General features: G+C 34.6%; 1 protein-coding gene across 1 annotated transcript in view; it reads left to right on the forward strand.

The window, feature by feature from the left end:
• Positions 1-16,810, forward strand: part of LOC136234218 (uncharacterized) — a 29,309-nt gene extending 12,499 nt beyond the window's left edge. The window contains exons 6-33 of the mRNA XM_066024012.1: positions 176-262; positions 360-476; positions 555-618; positions 734-876; positions 3,188-3,235; positions 3,325-3,393; positions 4,662-4,737; positions 5,931-6,061; positions 7,961-8,020; positions 8,143-8,212; positions 8,323-8,387; positions 8,469-8,530; positions 8,611-8,731; positions 8,813-8,870; positions 8,953-9,065; positions 10,371-10,448; positions 10,545-10,607; positions 10,715-10,810; positions 10,916-11,025; positions 11,709-11,898; positions 12,123-12,237; positions 15,444-15,556; positions 15,626-15,703; positions 15,901-15,966; positions 16,045-16,176; positions 16,261-16,317; positions 16,394-16,474; positions 16,564-16,810. Coding sequence (XP_065880084.1) covers positions 176-262; positions 360-476; positions 555-618; positions 734-876; positions 3,188-3,235; positions 3,325-3,393; positions 4,662-4,737; positions 5,931-6,061; positions 7,961-8,020; positions 8,143-8,212; positions 8,323-8,387; positions 8,469-8,530; positions 8,611-8,731; positions 8,813-8,870; positions 8,953-9,065; positions 10,371-10,448; positions 10,545-10,607; positions 10,715-10,810; positions 10,916-11,025; positions 11,709-11,898; positions 12,123-12,237; positions 15,444-15,556; positions 15,626-15,703; positions 15,901-15,966; positions 16,045-16,176; positions 16,261-16,317; positions 16,394-16,474; positions 16,564-16,614 — 2,514 coding nt within the window. The 3' untranslated portion in view covers positions 16,615-16,810. The remainder of the gene's footprint in view (positions 1-175; positions 263-359; positions 477-554; positions 619-733; positions 877-3,187; positions 3,236-3,324; positions 3,394-4,661; positions 4,738-5,930; positions 6,062-7,960; positions 8,021-8,142; positions 8,213-8,322; positions 8,388-8,468; positions 8,531-8,610; positions 8,732-8,812; positions 8,871-8,952; positions 9,066-10,370; positions 10,449-10,544; positions 10,608-10,714; positions 10,811-10,915; positions 11,026-11,708; positions 11,899-12,122; positions 12,238-15,443; positions 15,557-15,625; positions 15,704-15,900; positions 15,967-16,044; positions 16,177-16,260; positions 16,318-16,393; positions 16,475-16,563) is intronic.

The raw sequence follows: 16,810 nt of genomic DNA on the forward strand, positions 1-16,810 counted from the left end.
ATTTTTGAGGATTCCTTCTGGTATTTGAAATGTCAGTGGTCCAATTCATAAAATATCTGATACATATTTTTTTTTTATTAACGTCTTCTGAAGAGCTATTCTTTTTGGCAGACATTAAAATAAGGATTCTTCAGAATATGCTGTTTGCTTACTTATTTTGATGTTGTTGGAGCAGATATATAACAACTATTTGCGTACAAAAGCCATTGCAATAGTTTATTCATGCTCATCGGTGCTTGGGGCTATGAGCGGTGTGTATAGGGTATATTCTTTAAATCGCATTATCTTTCTCTATGTTTCTGGAGCATGGCGCAATTTAGCTTGTTCAATTATTAATTGATAGATCTAACATCATTCAGACTGAAACCAGCGAGTTGATGGCACCGTTGCTTAAACTGTGGATGGTTCAATTCTCTATGATCTTAGAACAGCCAGTGCAATCTGAAGATCCTGATGATTGGAGCCTAAGAATGGAGGTTTGATTTCTCTTGATTTTTATCTTTGTAATTGATTGGAATAAGTGCTCCAATGATAATTCTTGCTGTTTTCATTAGGTTGTAAAGTGCATGAATCAAGTTGTTCAGAATTTCTCTGGCATTGTTGAAAGTGAAATTGCAGGCATGTTTTTCATGTTCTATTTATGAGGCTTACATGTTAAATATTTAGTAAGTTCTTTCCTTTTTAATAATTTGATTTTCAAGTTTGCCCCTCTTAACAGCTCATGTTATTGCAGATATTATTGGATCTTTGTGGCAAACATTTGTGACGTCTTTAAGAGTGTATGTACGGTCATCAGTTGAAGGAACAGAAGATGCATACGAGGGTAGTTATGACTCAGATGGTGCGGAGATAAGTCTTGATTCATTTGTTATTCAGGTAATAAAATATCTGGTTAAGTATGACGCAATGGATCTTCTTAGTTTGCCTTACTTTATATTAATGCATGCAATTCACTTTCTTTAAATTACTATCAGTAGAATATTTATCTAAAGATTCATCACATATTATTTTTCCAGTTCCTCTGCTGTCTGCTCTTTTCCCATTTTTTCATGCTTGAGTAAATATATATCTGGTTTGTCAGTTACCTTTCTGGTTTCGTCAAGCATGCATTGTTTTTTGTATATTGTCTGCTTTCTGTTATGGGGTTAAGATTTGGTCAGTCAACCATATCGATTTGATTTTTAGTGGGGATCCTTACATTGGAATCAAGTCAAAACTTAAAACAATTTTGATATTTGTTCAGGCTAACGATTTGTAATTTCAGACAGTACGACAATTAATCTCATTGAATAGTTGTCAGTACAATAAATTCCTATAAAGAGACCCCCCTTATCTCAGCTTGCAATTCAGATGATGACTTTCTGTATGTCAGATTTAGCCACTGCTTACTTCTCACTGAAATAGATACTAAAGCAAAAATGTAGCCCAAGGCTCAACAATATTACTCATTACTCGGATAATATATGCAATGATGCTACCTGTTTTAAAACTTCAAGTATATTCGAGTGGGCACAAAATCAGTTTAAATATCCTTCTATTTGGACAAACACGTGTTGTTAAACTGGGGGGGGGGGGGGGGGGGGGTTATTTTTTGATGCCTTTGATTATACTGGATCATGTTTTGTTCTATGGTATTATCAATTATGTTCTCCATAGATATATTATATCCCTACAGAATATAAACTAATTAGTAAGCTTGAAATTTGATCTTTGTAATTGCAGGGTATATAATTATTGTATTCATATGGTGTATAAACGCACATATATATACATGAGAGAGCTACCTAAACTAGGAAAAGAATAATTACACTTAATTACATTTATTCTTTGATCCCTATGATTAAGGGATTTGATTCCTATAATTAGGTAACGACTATATACAATATGACATTCCATAACACTCGCCCTCACGCTGGAGCCTAGATATTAATCATGCGAGCTTGGTACAAATATGTGTAACAAAATAAACCAAGTCAAAAGAAGGGTCTGTCAGCGCACACCAACACAGGGCAGTGGGACCCAGAAGAAACCAACAGGATAATTGGACAGAGAAGGGGGAGATGAAACCCAAGAAAGAAGCCACTCTGATGGAAGGTGGTGATCAGATTCGTTAGAGAGCCGATCAATACCGGTTCAATCAAGTGCAAGGGGGCGGTGAGACAGAGTCTCAAAACAATATTACCCAAAGAAACCCAAGGCTGTTCTTTAAGACAGAAAACAAATCATCTCAACACAGAAATCAAACCCATAAAAAATCCAAATCAAATGTTTGGAACCCTAACATCTGCTCTCAAGGGCAGATCTGGAAATACATTTATATCTGTCAGAGATTAATATAGAAGCTATTACTGGGCCTTAACAGTAAGCTTTTAGCTCAAATGGTATCATGACATGGTATCAGAACCTCCTTGACCAAGTGATCAAGGGTTCGATTCCCGGAAGCCCCATTTGTTGATTAAATTTGAACACATGGTGGGATGGGCCTCTGTTGTACACGCTTCAAGTCCAATGACATGGTATCAGAGCACTTTTGACCAAATGATCAAGGGTTTGAATCTTGACAACCTCATTTGTTGATTAAATTGCCGGACATGGTAATATGGGCCTATCTTGTGCACGCTTCAAGCCCAGTTAGCATTCGCGTGTGGGGGTGTGTCAGATATTAATATGACTTGGGCCTTTAACTATCAGCTTAAGCTTTTAGTTCAAGTGGTTTTATGACAACATCATCAAACAAAAAGCCCACACTGGTCACAAGGAAGAAAATAAATCCTGGGAACCTCAACCCAGAAACCAAACCTGGAACCCTAGGTTCAAGGTTTGCTCACAAAGGCAGACGGACTGAAACCACCAGGAAAAGTCTGCTCACAAGGGCAGCTCTGATATTTATGTTAAACCCAGAAAAGCAGCCAAACTAGGCTGTGATACCATGTAATTGCAGGGAATATAATTCTTGTATTCATATGGTGCATAAAGACACCTATATATACATGAGAGAGCTACCTAAACTAGGAAAGAAATAATTACACTTAATTACATTTGTTCTATGATCCCTATGATTAAGGGCTTTGAATCCTATAATTAGGTAATGGCTATATACAATTATGACATTCCATAACAATCTTAAAATGTTTTTTTGTCACATGCTTTTAGTTTTGGTTTCTGACTCAAGCTCTTGTATATGCAGCTTTTTGAGTTTCTCTTGACTATTTTGGGCAGCAAGAAATTAATGAAGGTTCGGATGAAAATTTATGATTCTCTCATTCTCTTTCTTCTTTATTACCAGTTAAAATATTTCATTTTGACTTGTGAACTCCTCTGTAGGTGGTTTGGAATAATGTTAAGGAGTTGGTTTATTACACTGTAGCTTTTCTGCAAATGACCCAACAACAGGTGACTGCATTTTAAATTCTTATTTGTTCATTTATTTCTTTACACATGTCATATAGTTTTGATAGTGGAGTTCAAGGTTTTGTATAGAGGTGCATCACGTTTAGTCTTCTAGATTTCGCCTTAGTAGCAGATTAAGATAACATATTCCAGATCATAGAATCCAATTTTACTACAATGGAAATGGTTGTAGTGCAATCTATGAGATAATCCTATCATAGGATTATCTCATAGATTGCATGTATATTTAACCACGCATGTGTCCTCTTATACCTGGTCTTGACGCCTGTATTTCTGGGTTTTGGGGATGACCAATAATATATGTTTCTGTACTCATCTTATGGGGAACATTTCTGTGGTTTGAGATTATGGCTTCTATTTCACAAGAGGGCAACCTCGCTGTTTCACATTCTATATGCAATAAACTAGTGCCACTTGCTATTACAAATCATACTACATAAAGCAATCATCCACTTATAACAGAAGTATCTAGGTCAAAGAACAAGAGTGGGATTGAACAGACATTAAGAGTTATAAAACCAATAGAGGGAAAACAACGAGAAGAATTAATGGTTCTGTAAGAACCTAGATATTCATCCAATCCTTCTTATTTTTCTTTATTTATTTTTATTTTAATTGCATGGAGAAGTTAATACAGGGTTTCAATAACTTCTTTTTCATCTCTTTCTGCATTTAACATGACAGCATTAGCTTGATAAATTGCTTGTTTCCTAGCTTTGACATCAGCTTTCTATAGGCAAAGTCGAAAGTCATCTTGAACTGATGATGTTCAGTTACCTTGCAGCAGTAATAAAAAGTAAATATTTGACAGTGATACTTCATTTCTTGCTCATAATTGCATTTTTATCAGTTCACATTTGATATCAGCATTATAGGGTTATTTATCCCGTTATCTTCAGCTCCTTTATCTACATACAAGATTCTTAGAGTATTGTGTCATATGTGCTGAGGTTGACTAATGTAATACGTATTTGGTTGACTTGGTTATTTGGAGTTGCACGAATCTTAATGTTACCTATTAGTTTAAAATTTGGTACTGCATTGAGCTGTCAGCTTCAGATTGACCTGTCTTTTCTTATTTATTGGATATAGTGGGGACGATGTCCACCATAATATCTTTTTTCGGTTATTCTCTGTCAATAGATATTGGAGTCTGCACATGTTACTGTTATTTTGGTCTTATTTCTGCTCTCTTTTTTTGTTGGTTATGTTACTTCATATTTGATTTTTTTTTTTTTTTTTTTGTGTAGATTCATATATGGTCAATGGATGCAAATCAATTTGTTGCTGATGAAGATGATGCTACTTACAACTGTCGTGTTTCTGGTAAGCATTGCTATTTATTTAGTATTCATTGGTCTTTTTAAAGCTGCAAAATATAAAATGGAGGGAAATGTATTGGTCCTGTAACAAAAAAATAAAAATATGATGGGTATTTGGAAGGGTAAAGAAACTGTAAAAGAAATCATGCGGACTTTGAGAGCTATCAAGAAACTAGCATGCCAACAAAACTTGATCTCCTTGAACAGCATTTTAGTTGGGACTTGGAAATAGAAGGAATGGACCAAAAACTGTATACAAGCAAACCATGTTGCTAATTTATGTGTATCATTTATACTGGAGATTTGGTCCTGCTGAACTTAAAATTGCTTGTTTGTTTGTCATATTCATCTATTCGAAGTTGGAATCTGGAAATTATGTTAAATTACTTTTATGTTTATTCATTTTTAAGCCTTTGTTCGGTTATGCCTTATCTCTCTGCTGCTACTGTTTGTTGACTTTATCATGTTATGACACCGTCAAAAAAGAAGAAGAAGATCAATTTCAGCAATAACTTTCCTATTATTTAGGAAAATAACGTTTTGTTATTAATATTATTTAGGCAGATTATCTTATTTAGGCATATTGTCTTTTTGGAAATAATATATATTTATTTGCTTAGATGGTAGCATTTACTTTTCTATTATTTAGGCAGTATTTTAGGAAAAATATCACTATGGTTTCCTAAGTAAGAACCCTTTTCTATTGTAATGTCTACTTGCCTCCTATAAGAGGCAGCAACTTTGCAATAAGAAAGGAATCATTAATCTTGAGTAAAAATCAGAATTAGGGAGTTAGGGTGATCTCTCACAAATCACCATTGAGTCTCTAAAAATAGGTTCTTCGAAGAACAGGAAAAACAAGGGAAATCAAGAGGAATAGACTTGTGACGAGATCCTATTCACGGGTCCATAACACATCAATTCAACAGACAAATACCTTCCTGAATAATGGGTGTCAGGGTACTGTTCAGTATTTTAGATAGATAAAGTAGTGAACTTCATGTTTCAGGTGGGGAAGGGGATTTGACATAGTGGGTAGCCAAACTGAACTAGTTGATTAACTGATGTTTTCAGTTCATTCTATGATAGATTCCTTATCAGCTCAAGGATTGGAAATATATCTTGTGAATTTTTGTTTAACTTCTCTGTCCCAAATGCCCGTGTTATAATGGAATTTTCATAAAAAATCACTTGTAGGTATACTTCTGCTGGAGGAGGTAGTAAATTCGTTCAGTGGAGACGGAATCAATGCCATCATAGATGCTGTAAAAGAGAGATTCAACGAGTCTCAACAAGAAAAAGCTGCTGGTTCCGCAGTTTGGTGGAAAGTAAGTGAGGATCTCCTATTTCTGAAGATTGATCTTGTTACTGGATCTGAGCTTTGATGTGTTTCTTCTACTCAGTTTGAATTTTCTAAGAATATCACCTTAAATGTGCTGCTTTGCTTGTTGCTTATAGACGAATTCCTTCATAGACTTTGCTAGTCCTTGGTTATAAGATGTTCTTTTTCGAATTTGTGGGTCAATGCTGTTATAATTGAAGACAGCATTAGGAGTCTTAATTAATTTCTAATCATGAATGCCACTGTTCTGGAAGTTGTATTTAGTAAACATTGCATAACACTTTAAACTGCTAGATGTCAAATAAGAAATACAACTAAATCGTTAATTAAAGACTTTTTAACCCTGACCAATAAAATTGTATCAAACCAAACTCCTTTAAGGGAAAAGTTCTGTCAGCTATTAATATGAAGTGAAACTTTAACTAGTAGCTTGAGCTTTTAATTCAATTGGTTCCATGATATGGTATCAGAGCCAGTTTGACCAAGTGGTCTAGGGTTCGATTCCTGGCAGCCCTATTTGTTGATTTAATTGCTGGACATGGTAATATGGGTCTGTGTTGTGCAAGCTTCAAGCCCAGTGGGCATTCGCATGTGGGGGTGCGTCAGCTATTAATATGAAGTGGACCCTTAACTACTATTTCCCAACAAACTCCTGCTTGATGTTTTTTTTGTTGTGTGAAATTAAGTATTATTTCTGGTTTTGAGGGTATTGATGGATTTTAGTTTGATAAGGACAGAAAAAGAAGAGAACGTAAGTGCTAATTTCATCTATGGTAATTATATGTTGGGGTTAATAACAATGGCCATAAAATTATTTCCTTTTTATTAAAATAATCCTTGTTATGGTTAGCATCAGTTCGAATCTTGGGCAGATATTCAATTTCATGGGTTAATTAAATATTGCATGAGGCTTGAACATTGGGAATTTGGATCAATATCATAATGGCCAGAAATTATATTAACTATAAAAATATTTTATACATAAGGAATAATACAATGTTATTAAACAAATCTAATGATGTTTTGCATTATACATTTATATGAATACTACAGTGTAATATATATTTCTTGTTCTAATCCATTTTTATTATTTTGTTGTCCTCCAATTCCAATTCTATTTCCCACTGGCGGTAGTTTATCAGTGTTCATTTTATTCTTTTATAATCTATCTGCCAATTATTTGCTTTTTCTTATGTCTTTAAGTTTTATATTTAGTGATATTAAATCTGATTTTAAAATTATTAGTTTGTAGTTAGAACTTCCTGTAATATATTACTAGATATTTTTAATTATTTTTTGTTAAGTAATATTATGTGTAATACTAAATTCATGTACAATATGATATAATATAACATATATATATATATATCTATTTAATTGGTAATTTAAATTAATATTTATATAATAGAATAATTTTCGCATTGCTTTGTTGATCAGGTTATTCAGGAATGGTGAGTGAACATAACTTTATGACTTCGACGATATGTTAAGGGAGTGTGTTTTAGTGGCATTAGTAGACTACCAAAGCACGTATATTGGCAATGGTATTGCATGGCCTATAAACTGTTCCCTAACTGCTACTATTATTATATGATAATAATCATTATTATTAATTATTTGCTAAAGCTGATGTTGAAGTTCATCCTTGTTTGTGAAATGGTTACTTGGCATTCCCACCACAAAAGATTGTAGTCAGTAAATAGTTTTTCTAGGCTTCCTTTACATATTTCTTTTTAGGTGATTGTTATTCTCTTGTGGTTTTATCATTCGCTTTATTATTGTGCCCATGGAAAAATTCACAAATCACTATCTGTTCTCTCTCTCTCTCTCTTCATGAAGAGATATTTTATACTTCATTTTTACATATAATTTAATTATATGTCAGATGAAGGAGGCTACATTGTTTGCTGTGGCTTCACTTTCAGAACAATTGCTTGAAGCAGAGGTTTGTTTTATGACATCTTGTCTCTATTTCCTGAGTTTTGGTGAAGCAGAGGGATGGTGGGCTTTTTATTTCTTTGCAATAGGAGATGATATTTCCTGAGTAATAACCTTTTTCCTTAATAGGCTTCAGGGTTAACAAATGCCAACTTGGGAAACCTCATAGAGCAGATGATTACAAATGACATTGGAGCAGGTGGTTCCCTCCTTCCCTTCCTTTCTTTTCTCCTCGTGTTTTCTTGTGCCAGTTTATGGTTCCACTAATAGTGGGTGAACTCTATTTGGTGGTATTTGATTGTCTTGCAGGGGTGCATGAATATCCATTTCTTTATGCTCGCATCTTTTCATTAGTTGCTAAGTTCTCCTCTGTGGTAATTACTACTATATTTTCTTATCTCCTGTGCTATATTTTTCTTTTGGAGGATTTGTTACTGATAATCAGTATATTACAGATCAGCCGTGGAACTCTTGAGCACTATCTTTCTGCTGCAGTGCAGGCAGTTGGCATGGATGTGTAAGCAAACTTTGTTGTATTGTAGTATCTATTTTTATGATCAATAATGATAAAAATCTTATGGAACTTTATCCTAACAGGCCCCCGCCTGTGAAAATAGGTGCTTGTCGTGCACTCTCCCTACTCCTTCCTGAAGCTGCAGGAAATCTTCAACCTCAAATGATGGCATTGTTTTCATCGCTTACAGATCTACTTCACCAGGTAGCAAAGTAAAATTAGGTACGCTAAATTATTCTTACCCTACATGAGATTTAGAAGTTTCTCTGTGATTTATTCTCACAGGCATCTGATGAAACATTACACCTCGTACTCGAAACAATGCAGGCGGCAATTAAGGCAGGTGGGTTTGGAATATAATAGGGAGCTTCTTGTGTTCATTTCTTATAGTTATCTGTCTCACTGTTTGTATTTTTTGATTTTAGCTCATGAAGTATCAGCCGTTGTCGAGTCTGTTATCTCTCCTGTAATCCTTAATATGTGGGCATTGCATGTTTCTGATCCCTTTATCAGCATTGATGCAATTGAGGTTCTGGAGGTAATTATCATCTATCTACACAATTTCTATTTTCTCCAAATTTTTTGTTGACCACCTATGTGTGTTATATAAATAGACTTAGCAACTGGAATGTTTTAAGGTTCATGCATCTTATTTTCGGATCTTTTTTTTGTATGACTTATTTTGAGAGAGATAGAATTGTGATGGCAACAGTTTTACTTAGGTTTCTGTGGAGGCACTATATAAACTTGCAAATATTAGTTTTGCTTTCAGAAATATTTAGAACTAGCAAGCTGTTTATTTCATTTCAGCAGCCAAATTAATTTGAATATGGCTGTATTTACTATGAATTTTTTTCTTTGAAAACCCTTTTGACATCATTGATTTGTTTGGGTTGTGGAAAACAGTTTGTCAAAGGAATTTTCAATTGTTTGTGTTCAATCAGAAAACTAAAAGTTACATGTGCTAATTTATAAATTATAATTAAATATTTCACAAGTCTTCAAGATCCAGAAAAGGATTTATTTACGTTAGTGTTCTTTAAATAAAAATAATGTTGTACTTGTGTCTTTACCCCTTATCTGATAATAATTTCCTGATGATTCTATCTTGCAAATGAACGATAAGACTATTTATTTCTGCACAAAATGTTTTCTCTTGGAAGTAACTTTCTCTGGCAAACAATTTTTTACTGAGGACACCTAGCTTGGTTGATTCAAGCTTTTCCACTGCAATCGGCTTATGAATATTAAATGTTCTTTTTTCTTCATCTTTGAAATGAGGCACAAAGTGTAATTATTTAGCAACCATATAGACCTGACTGAAAAGAAAAGGATCCAAAAGAACTGCAATTGAACAAATCAATAGCGACTGGTGGTGAGGTTTTTTTTTTGTTTGTTTAATTATTTGTAAACGATACACATATACAAGGCTAACTAAAACACAGATGTATGTATTCAGCTACTTTCCTTGGTAAAGATGAAGCTAGTCTTATCTTGCTACCAGTTGCATTTTTGTGTCTTTTTTGGGCTCCTTCGCCGCCATTTTGTTTTATGTACTTCCATGTTCTTGGTCAATTTGATCAAGATATGGCAAATCTGCTTTTGTTAATCTTGATATTTTTCACAAAAGATTTCTTTTGTCTGAGACTCATTAAAGTGTTGAGACAAGTAGTTTGAAAAAAATTAAGTGTTTACTCAATATTTCTGGATTTTCTCATATCCATTTTGCATACATGCTCACACTAGATTTACTTTGATGGAATTATGCGACTTCATTTTGTGCATCTCAGCATGCCAGATTTGTGTACTTTTACTCAAGATATTCATTTGAAAACTCCCTCAGGCAATAAAAGATGCTCCTGGATGTATTCATCCATTGGTTTCTCGAATTTTGCCCCATATTGGGCCAATCTTAACAAAGGTATACTTTAGAGAATTATGTCAAAATTAATTCTGTTTCAATTGCTAAATAGTGATTAAGATGCTGTTTCTAATAAATATTCATGTTAATTTGCAGACCCAACAGCAGCCTGATGGACTGGTTGCTGGATCTTTGGATCTGGTAACTATGCTATTAAAGGCAAGTTAAGGTTTCCTTGTATGCTATTTCGTTGTTGTCCAACTATAAGCAACACCATGATTATGATTCCTTCTTTGCTAATTACAGTTTATGATAGCATTGTACAGAATGCTCCAAGTGATGTAGTAAAAGCAATATATGATGCTTGTTTTGATGCTGTTATCCGGATAGTGCTTCAAAGTGAGGATCACAGCCAAATGCAGGTTATTTTTCTTTTAACATGTGCCTTCTTTTTATGATTATCTTGTAGTTATTGACATGCACCTTAGATGTATGACTTCTTATCTTGCTTCTGCATCACTGACCAGAATGCTACAGAATGTTTGGCTGCTTTTATATCTGGAGGGCGGCAAGAAATACTTAATTGGTCTAGTGATTCTGGATTTGCACTAAAAAGTTTGCTTGATGCAGCTTCAAGGTTGGCCATATTGACCTTTTTCCTTCTTTCCTTTTCCATGTCCTATGTCATGATGTGGAGGATGTCAAGGTCTATGAGAATGTTTGAGACCTATTCTTGAATAATGTTGTAATGATGTGGGTACCATAATTGTGCTGAAACCAATTTTGTCAATGGATCAAATTTGTCCCAGCTTCCAATACCATCATTTTTCATATTCAACAATGAAAAACTTACTGCTGGAACTTTTGTGAGTAAAAATAGAAGCATAGACACAAGATGGTTGCAAACTTACTGCATAAATTTGAAAGTATGCTTTGACCTTTTCTGCTTCCTTCCACTACCATGTAGAATATTTTCACTGCTTTATAAATGTGAAAGGTTCTAATTTCACCTGTTTGCGAAGAACTTTTAGCTAGAAGAAAGTTAAGCTTTTGTGGCTACTTGGTGGATACATTTTTAAGTGAAAACTAGAAGATCCTTGCTTCTTCTTCTGCTTTTTTTTTTTTTTTTTTTTTTTAAATACATATGTATGCTATTTTGCATAGTGCATGCAGAATTTTACTAATAATAGGGACTTAATTGTTTGCGATAATGGCGCTTGTATACCATGAAAGTGATTTTTATGGATCAACTTGTGACATGTTTATTTATATGTTTTTTCTAGATTGTGGTTTTCTGATGCTAAAATCTGGGGTATGCAGGCTTCTTGACCCAGATTTGGAAAGCTCAGGATCTCTATTTGTTGGGAGTTATATTTTGCAACTCATTTTACATCTGCCTTTGCAAATGGCACAACATATCCGAGACCTGATTGCTGCTCTTGTTAGACGGATGCAGTCAGCTCAAATAGCAGGGTTGAGAAGCTCTTTGTTACTTATTTTTGCTAGATTGGTAATTTCACATGAACAGTTGCTTCTTCATGTTAAGGGACATAAAAGATCACGACTTATTTTCAGTTTAGAAATAGGAAAAATTCTTTGATAATGTTGATAAAATTCTTTGTCTAGCTTCAAGCTTGAATTTTCTATTTTGTGGAACTTTTATGGTCAATTTCCAAGAATGCACTCTGTCGCATTTAAGTATCAATAGTTGATTGTTTGGTCTTTAAAATTCAGGTACATATGAGTGCACCTAATGTTGAACAATTCATAGATATGCTGATCAGTATTCCTGCCAATGGCCATGAAAATTCCTTTGTCTATATAATGTCTGAATGGACTAAGCAGCAAGGTATGTCTCTTTGAAGCACTCTCTTGCTGAAACCAATAATATTTATTGCAGTTGCTGATGTTCTGCCTTGAAGTCCAATTTTCCATCTGGCTTTAGCTCCTTTAATAGAATATTTCTGTGTGTTTAGATTTGTGTACAAGTCACAGCTTTGTTCAGTTTTTGAGATTTCAGCTGATGTTTGTGTTTACAGATGAGACAAATGATGACTTTGTAACTTTCAGTGAACGTTAGTATGGGACTCATGGGAGAACTATGATAAACTGAAAGGTTAAAATACAATCCCTGAATTTCCAAAAAATTTAAGAATACCTTAAAAGTTCAATTTGTGTCACTACCTCAATTTCATTTTCTGAAAAGCCTTGTAGCCTGGTTTAGTCGATAGGTTCTGGCTAGAATTAGCTTTTCTGGAAATGAAGTTGGAGTCCAGGGGGTTCTTATGACAGAAACTTGACATTTTTGGCATTTTTAAAACTTATTGGAGAGTTCAATGGCAGTGGATGCGTTTTACCCTAAAATGGAATCAAAATCAATGAATATTGCAATTGATTTGTTTGATTTGAATTGAATAAAATCTGTCATTCCTCAATTGGTTCCTGAAACAATATAGAGAGAATCAAATCCAAGTTATATTCGGTAAATTTACCAGATTTGAATGGTCATATAAAGGGAAGATTTTTAGAACATCAGAAGATTGAGAGGTATTTTATAAACTCAAGACTTGGATATAAGTGTAGAGAATCATTCATAATTTCTTATCATCAGGGCTGTTTAGGCAGTTGAAAGATGATATTGACAGTGAGTTGTATTTTTCATTAGTATTATGAATGGTCATTTAGTTACATTTTGTATACCCATGTGTCATGAGGTTAGGCCTTTGCTAGGCTAAAAGCCCTATGTGGCGCTGAGAATTCCCCAAATCTATGGCCAAACTACCAATACAGAGGGGATCCCTTTCCTCCCTTACAAGCATTCCTCCACGCCTACTTCCAAGAGTATACCCGAATCTAAGCATATATTTTTATTCGATTCTGTATAATGTCCTACAATAATTCCATGTGTACAGAAACTCATCTCTCGTTGGAGCCCACGCTATGGGCCCGATGACCCCATATTGTTCATAGGGCTCCTCCTTTATGGAGATATCTCGCTTCTCTTTCCCTGGGCAAGATACATGCCTCCTAGTTCCGAAGGACTAGCATGGTTCACTTAAAGCTCATTGATTGTCCACTGGCCCAAGGGTGGAAGAAATCCTATGCCGAATATACTTGCCTCCTATAATAGTCCTTATACTGGTAGAGTTTTGCATAGTAGACGACTCATGGGACTAAGGTTTGGAATGCTTATGCTTTGGTCCTACTGTGTATAAGTTGCAGCTGCTACCTTATTGCAAGGTTCACCCCGTTTTTCATGTTTCATACTTTCATTACTCTGAAAGTTTGTGGTTTCTGAGTTGGTTAAAGGTTTTTTGCGTAAGGAATTAGAATTGAGAGTTTTTTGTGTGAGGGTCACTTGGTGGCATTTACTGCCGGTCCCAAGCCCGGACAAAGGAGGAGGGTTGCGGTAGGTTTGTGGCGGCTAGCGTAAAACTTAGCCACATCTTGTGACATGAACCAAAATATATGGTTCATGTTAGCCGACCCCGAATCATTTCGGGACTAAGGCTTTGTTGTTGTTGTTGTTGTTGTTGTTGTTCCTCAAGCTATCCTTGACTCATTCAATCGTTCATCAAGGAGTAACTATTCTAAAATGGTTGATCAAGGGGAAAGATCATTTTGCGGATGAAGCTACTTGGGAAGACGATCTCACTATCCAAAGCGAATTTTCTTATATCAGTCCCGAGGACAAGACACTTAAAGGAGGGGGTAGTGATAGAGATTTGCATAATAGACCAGATTTAGCCCACTTAACATTAAAAAAGAAAATTATTTTTTTAAATTTCTAAAATACCGTTTTTACTTTCCTAAATTAAATAGTATATATAGCATAAAAGCTAATCAATTTCAAAATTTTCCAGGAGTTTCACAAGACTTCCACTACAGTTTTATCATTACTAATTTTGATAGGTATTTCCAGAAATTTCATAGGAGTTCCGCTAGAGTTTGACAAGAGTTTCATCACTACGTACTAGTACTAATTTTGATAGATGTTCCCAAGAGTTTCCCAGGAGTTTCACTAGTTCCACAGTAGTTTCACTAAAGTTATTGGTTCTCACAAGAAGTTATTAAGTTCCACCAAGCTTTAACAGTGAATTTCACTAACCTTTTACATGAGTTTTATCAAGGTTTTACAAGATGGTCACACAAAAAAGGTTCCACACGTTTCACTAAAATTTTATAAAGTTCCACCAAGGTTTCATAGGAGTTTTACTATACTTATGAGTTTTATGGTAGTTTCACTTCACTATAAGTTATTCTATCTTGGACTGAAGGAGTATAAGCAAAGACATTTTTGGTAATTGCCCATGTCTATGAATGAACTGGCAGAGTTGCAAATTTTAGGAAGTTGGTTATATTGTGTGTGTGCGCGCACGCTTGTGCAGGGCACTGGGATAGGAAATGATTATCTCCATTTTTGGGTTACAGCTTGCAGCTTTGGGAGAGGGCACTTGCCCTGGAAGTATCGTGCTCCTTTCTTTCATGCTACTGTTTTTCTTTGAGTATTTCAATTGTCAATAAAGCCTTCTCCATTTCTTCTCAATACCTGTTTTGTTAGTTTTCTGTTATTCATGGTATCTGTTTGGTTGAGTTTCTCAACATTTACAAACTTGGGCTCTTGGAGGAACAATCATCATTAGTATTATTCATTCATCACACCTATTATAGATCTGCCTCTATGCTTGGCCCAGTTGGTCCCAACTTCTCCCCCCACCATGTAGTTCCCTTGGCTTTTTTTTATTATTATTATTTTTTTAATTTTTAACTTTGTCAGCAGTACCATTTCCTTCAAGGTTTTCTAGTTCACCTTGTGTCTATTATGTACTACAGCAGCATTTATGAGCTAACATTTTATCAAGATAGGATAAATCTTGAAAGAAACTTTTTTCTCTTTTTCTTTTTTGGCAGTCCCTATTCTTCCTTTATTAAAATGAAAGAAAGTGATGTATTATCTCTTATTGCCTTTTTAGCCTCCTGCCATTTTTTTTATCTAGATACCGGTTGCAGACTAAAGTATGCTGAACTGATTTAACTTTTCCCCCTTAACCTTAGGAGAGATACAAGGGGCATACCAAATTAAAGTTACAACCAGCGCTTTGGCTTTATTATTATCCTCAAGACATGCTGAACTGTGGAAAATCAATGTACAAGGCCAATTGATCAAGGTTTGTTTCATGTATCTGCTTTTAATGTGCATAGCTTTAATGTTCTTGTAATTATCTTTTTTCTTATAGTCTAATGCAGGGATAACTACTCGCTCAAAAGCTAAATTATGTCCGGATCAGTGGACTGTGGTACTGCTTCCTGGAAAGGTATTTCTTTCTGCAAGGCTAATTTTGAACGAATACTTCACTACTTGAACTAACTAGAGGAATAATAAACTGTTATGAAATTGTCGAAGGAAGAACTCTGAAAATTGAATTGAAGCAATCATACTGTCTTTCTTCTCTGAGTTATGTTGGATTGCAAATAGTATATTTGCTGAGTCATGTCCCATGTGTTGTTGCAGATACTTGCTTTACTTGCTGACACTTTGATTGAAATTCAAGATCAAGTGGCTGCTGTCGATGAGGAGGTAGTTTGCTATTTCAGATTTTTCTATGTCAACTTAAATATAGAAATGGATATTACCTTGAGGATCTTATTGTGACAGGAGAGTGACTGGGAAGAAATTCATGAAGGAGATGAGAAATCTGATAAAAGTTTAATTTACTCTGCTGGTAGTACATCTGTTGGTAGAACAAACTATGATCAACTTGAAGCATTGGCAAAAGCTTTTAATGAGGTTATTTAATGAGCTTTTTCGTACACCTTTTTTTTTTGTTTCTTCCCATAATGCTAACAAACTTTTGTGCTGTGTGAATTCAAGAACGAGGATGATGGGGATGATGATGACTTGTTGCATTCTGCTGATCCACTGAACCAGGTATCTTTATTTTTTAAATTTACTTCAGTGGTGCTGTAAAGAATATTTTTAATTTGCTTGAAATATGCTTTGTCAGATAAATTTGGCGAGCTTTCTTGCGGAGTGCCTTACGAACTTCTCGCATAGCAACACCGAACAGTTTTATCATCTTTGCCAGGTTTAAATTCTCAGTCAAGCATTTCAAAGCAATAACTAAAAGATAGTTGATAATATAAACTGAAAATTTATTTGGTTTTAAAATTGCAGGGTTTAACAAAAACACAAAAAGATGCTATTCGGACACTAGTAGAGCATTGATGATTGTATTATTTATGGGTTCTTTTTGATTCTTTATTTCTTGATATTATTCATGCAAAGTTTTGTAATTGACTTGTCAAAGCAAAAATGCTGAGTGATGTTTGTGAGTAGTTTCTTATAATTTATGTATCATTGCTATATAAATTGAAATGTAATCAAATTCAAGTTTGTGAAGAAGTTAAAATTATCGAGTGAA

The sequence above is a fragment of the Euphorbia lathyris genome, chromosome 1, assembly GCF_963576675.1.
Source record: "Euphorbia lathyris chromosome 1, ddEupLath1.1, whole genome shotgun sequence".
NCBI lineage: Eukaryota > Viridiplantae > Streptophyta > Magnoliopsida > Malpighiales > Euphorbiaceae > Euphorbia > Euphorbia lathyris.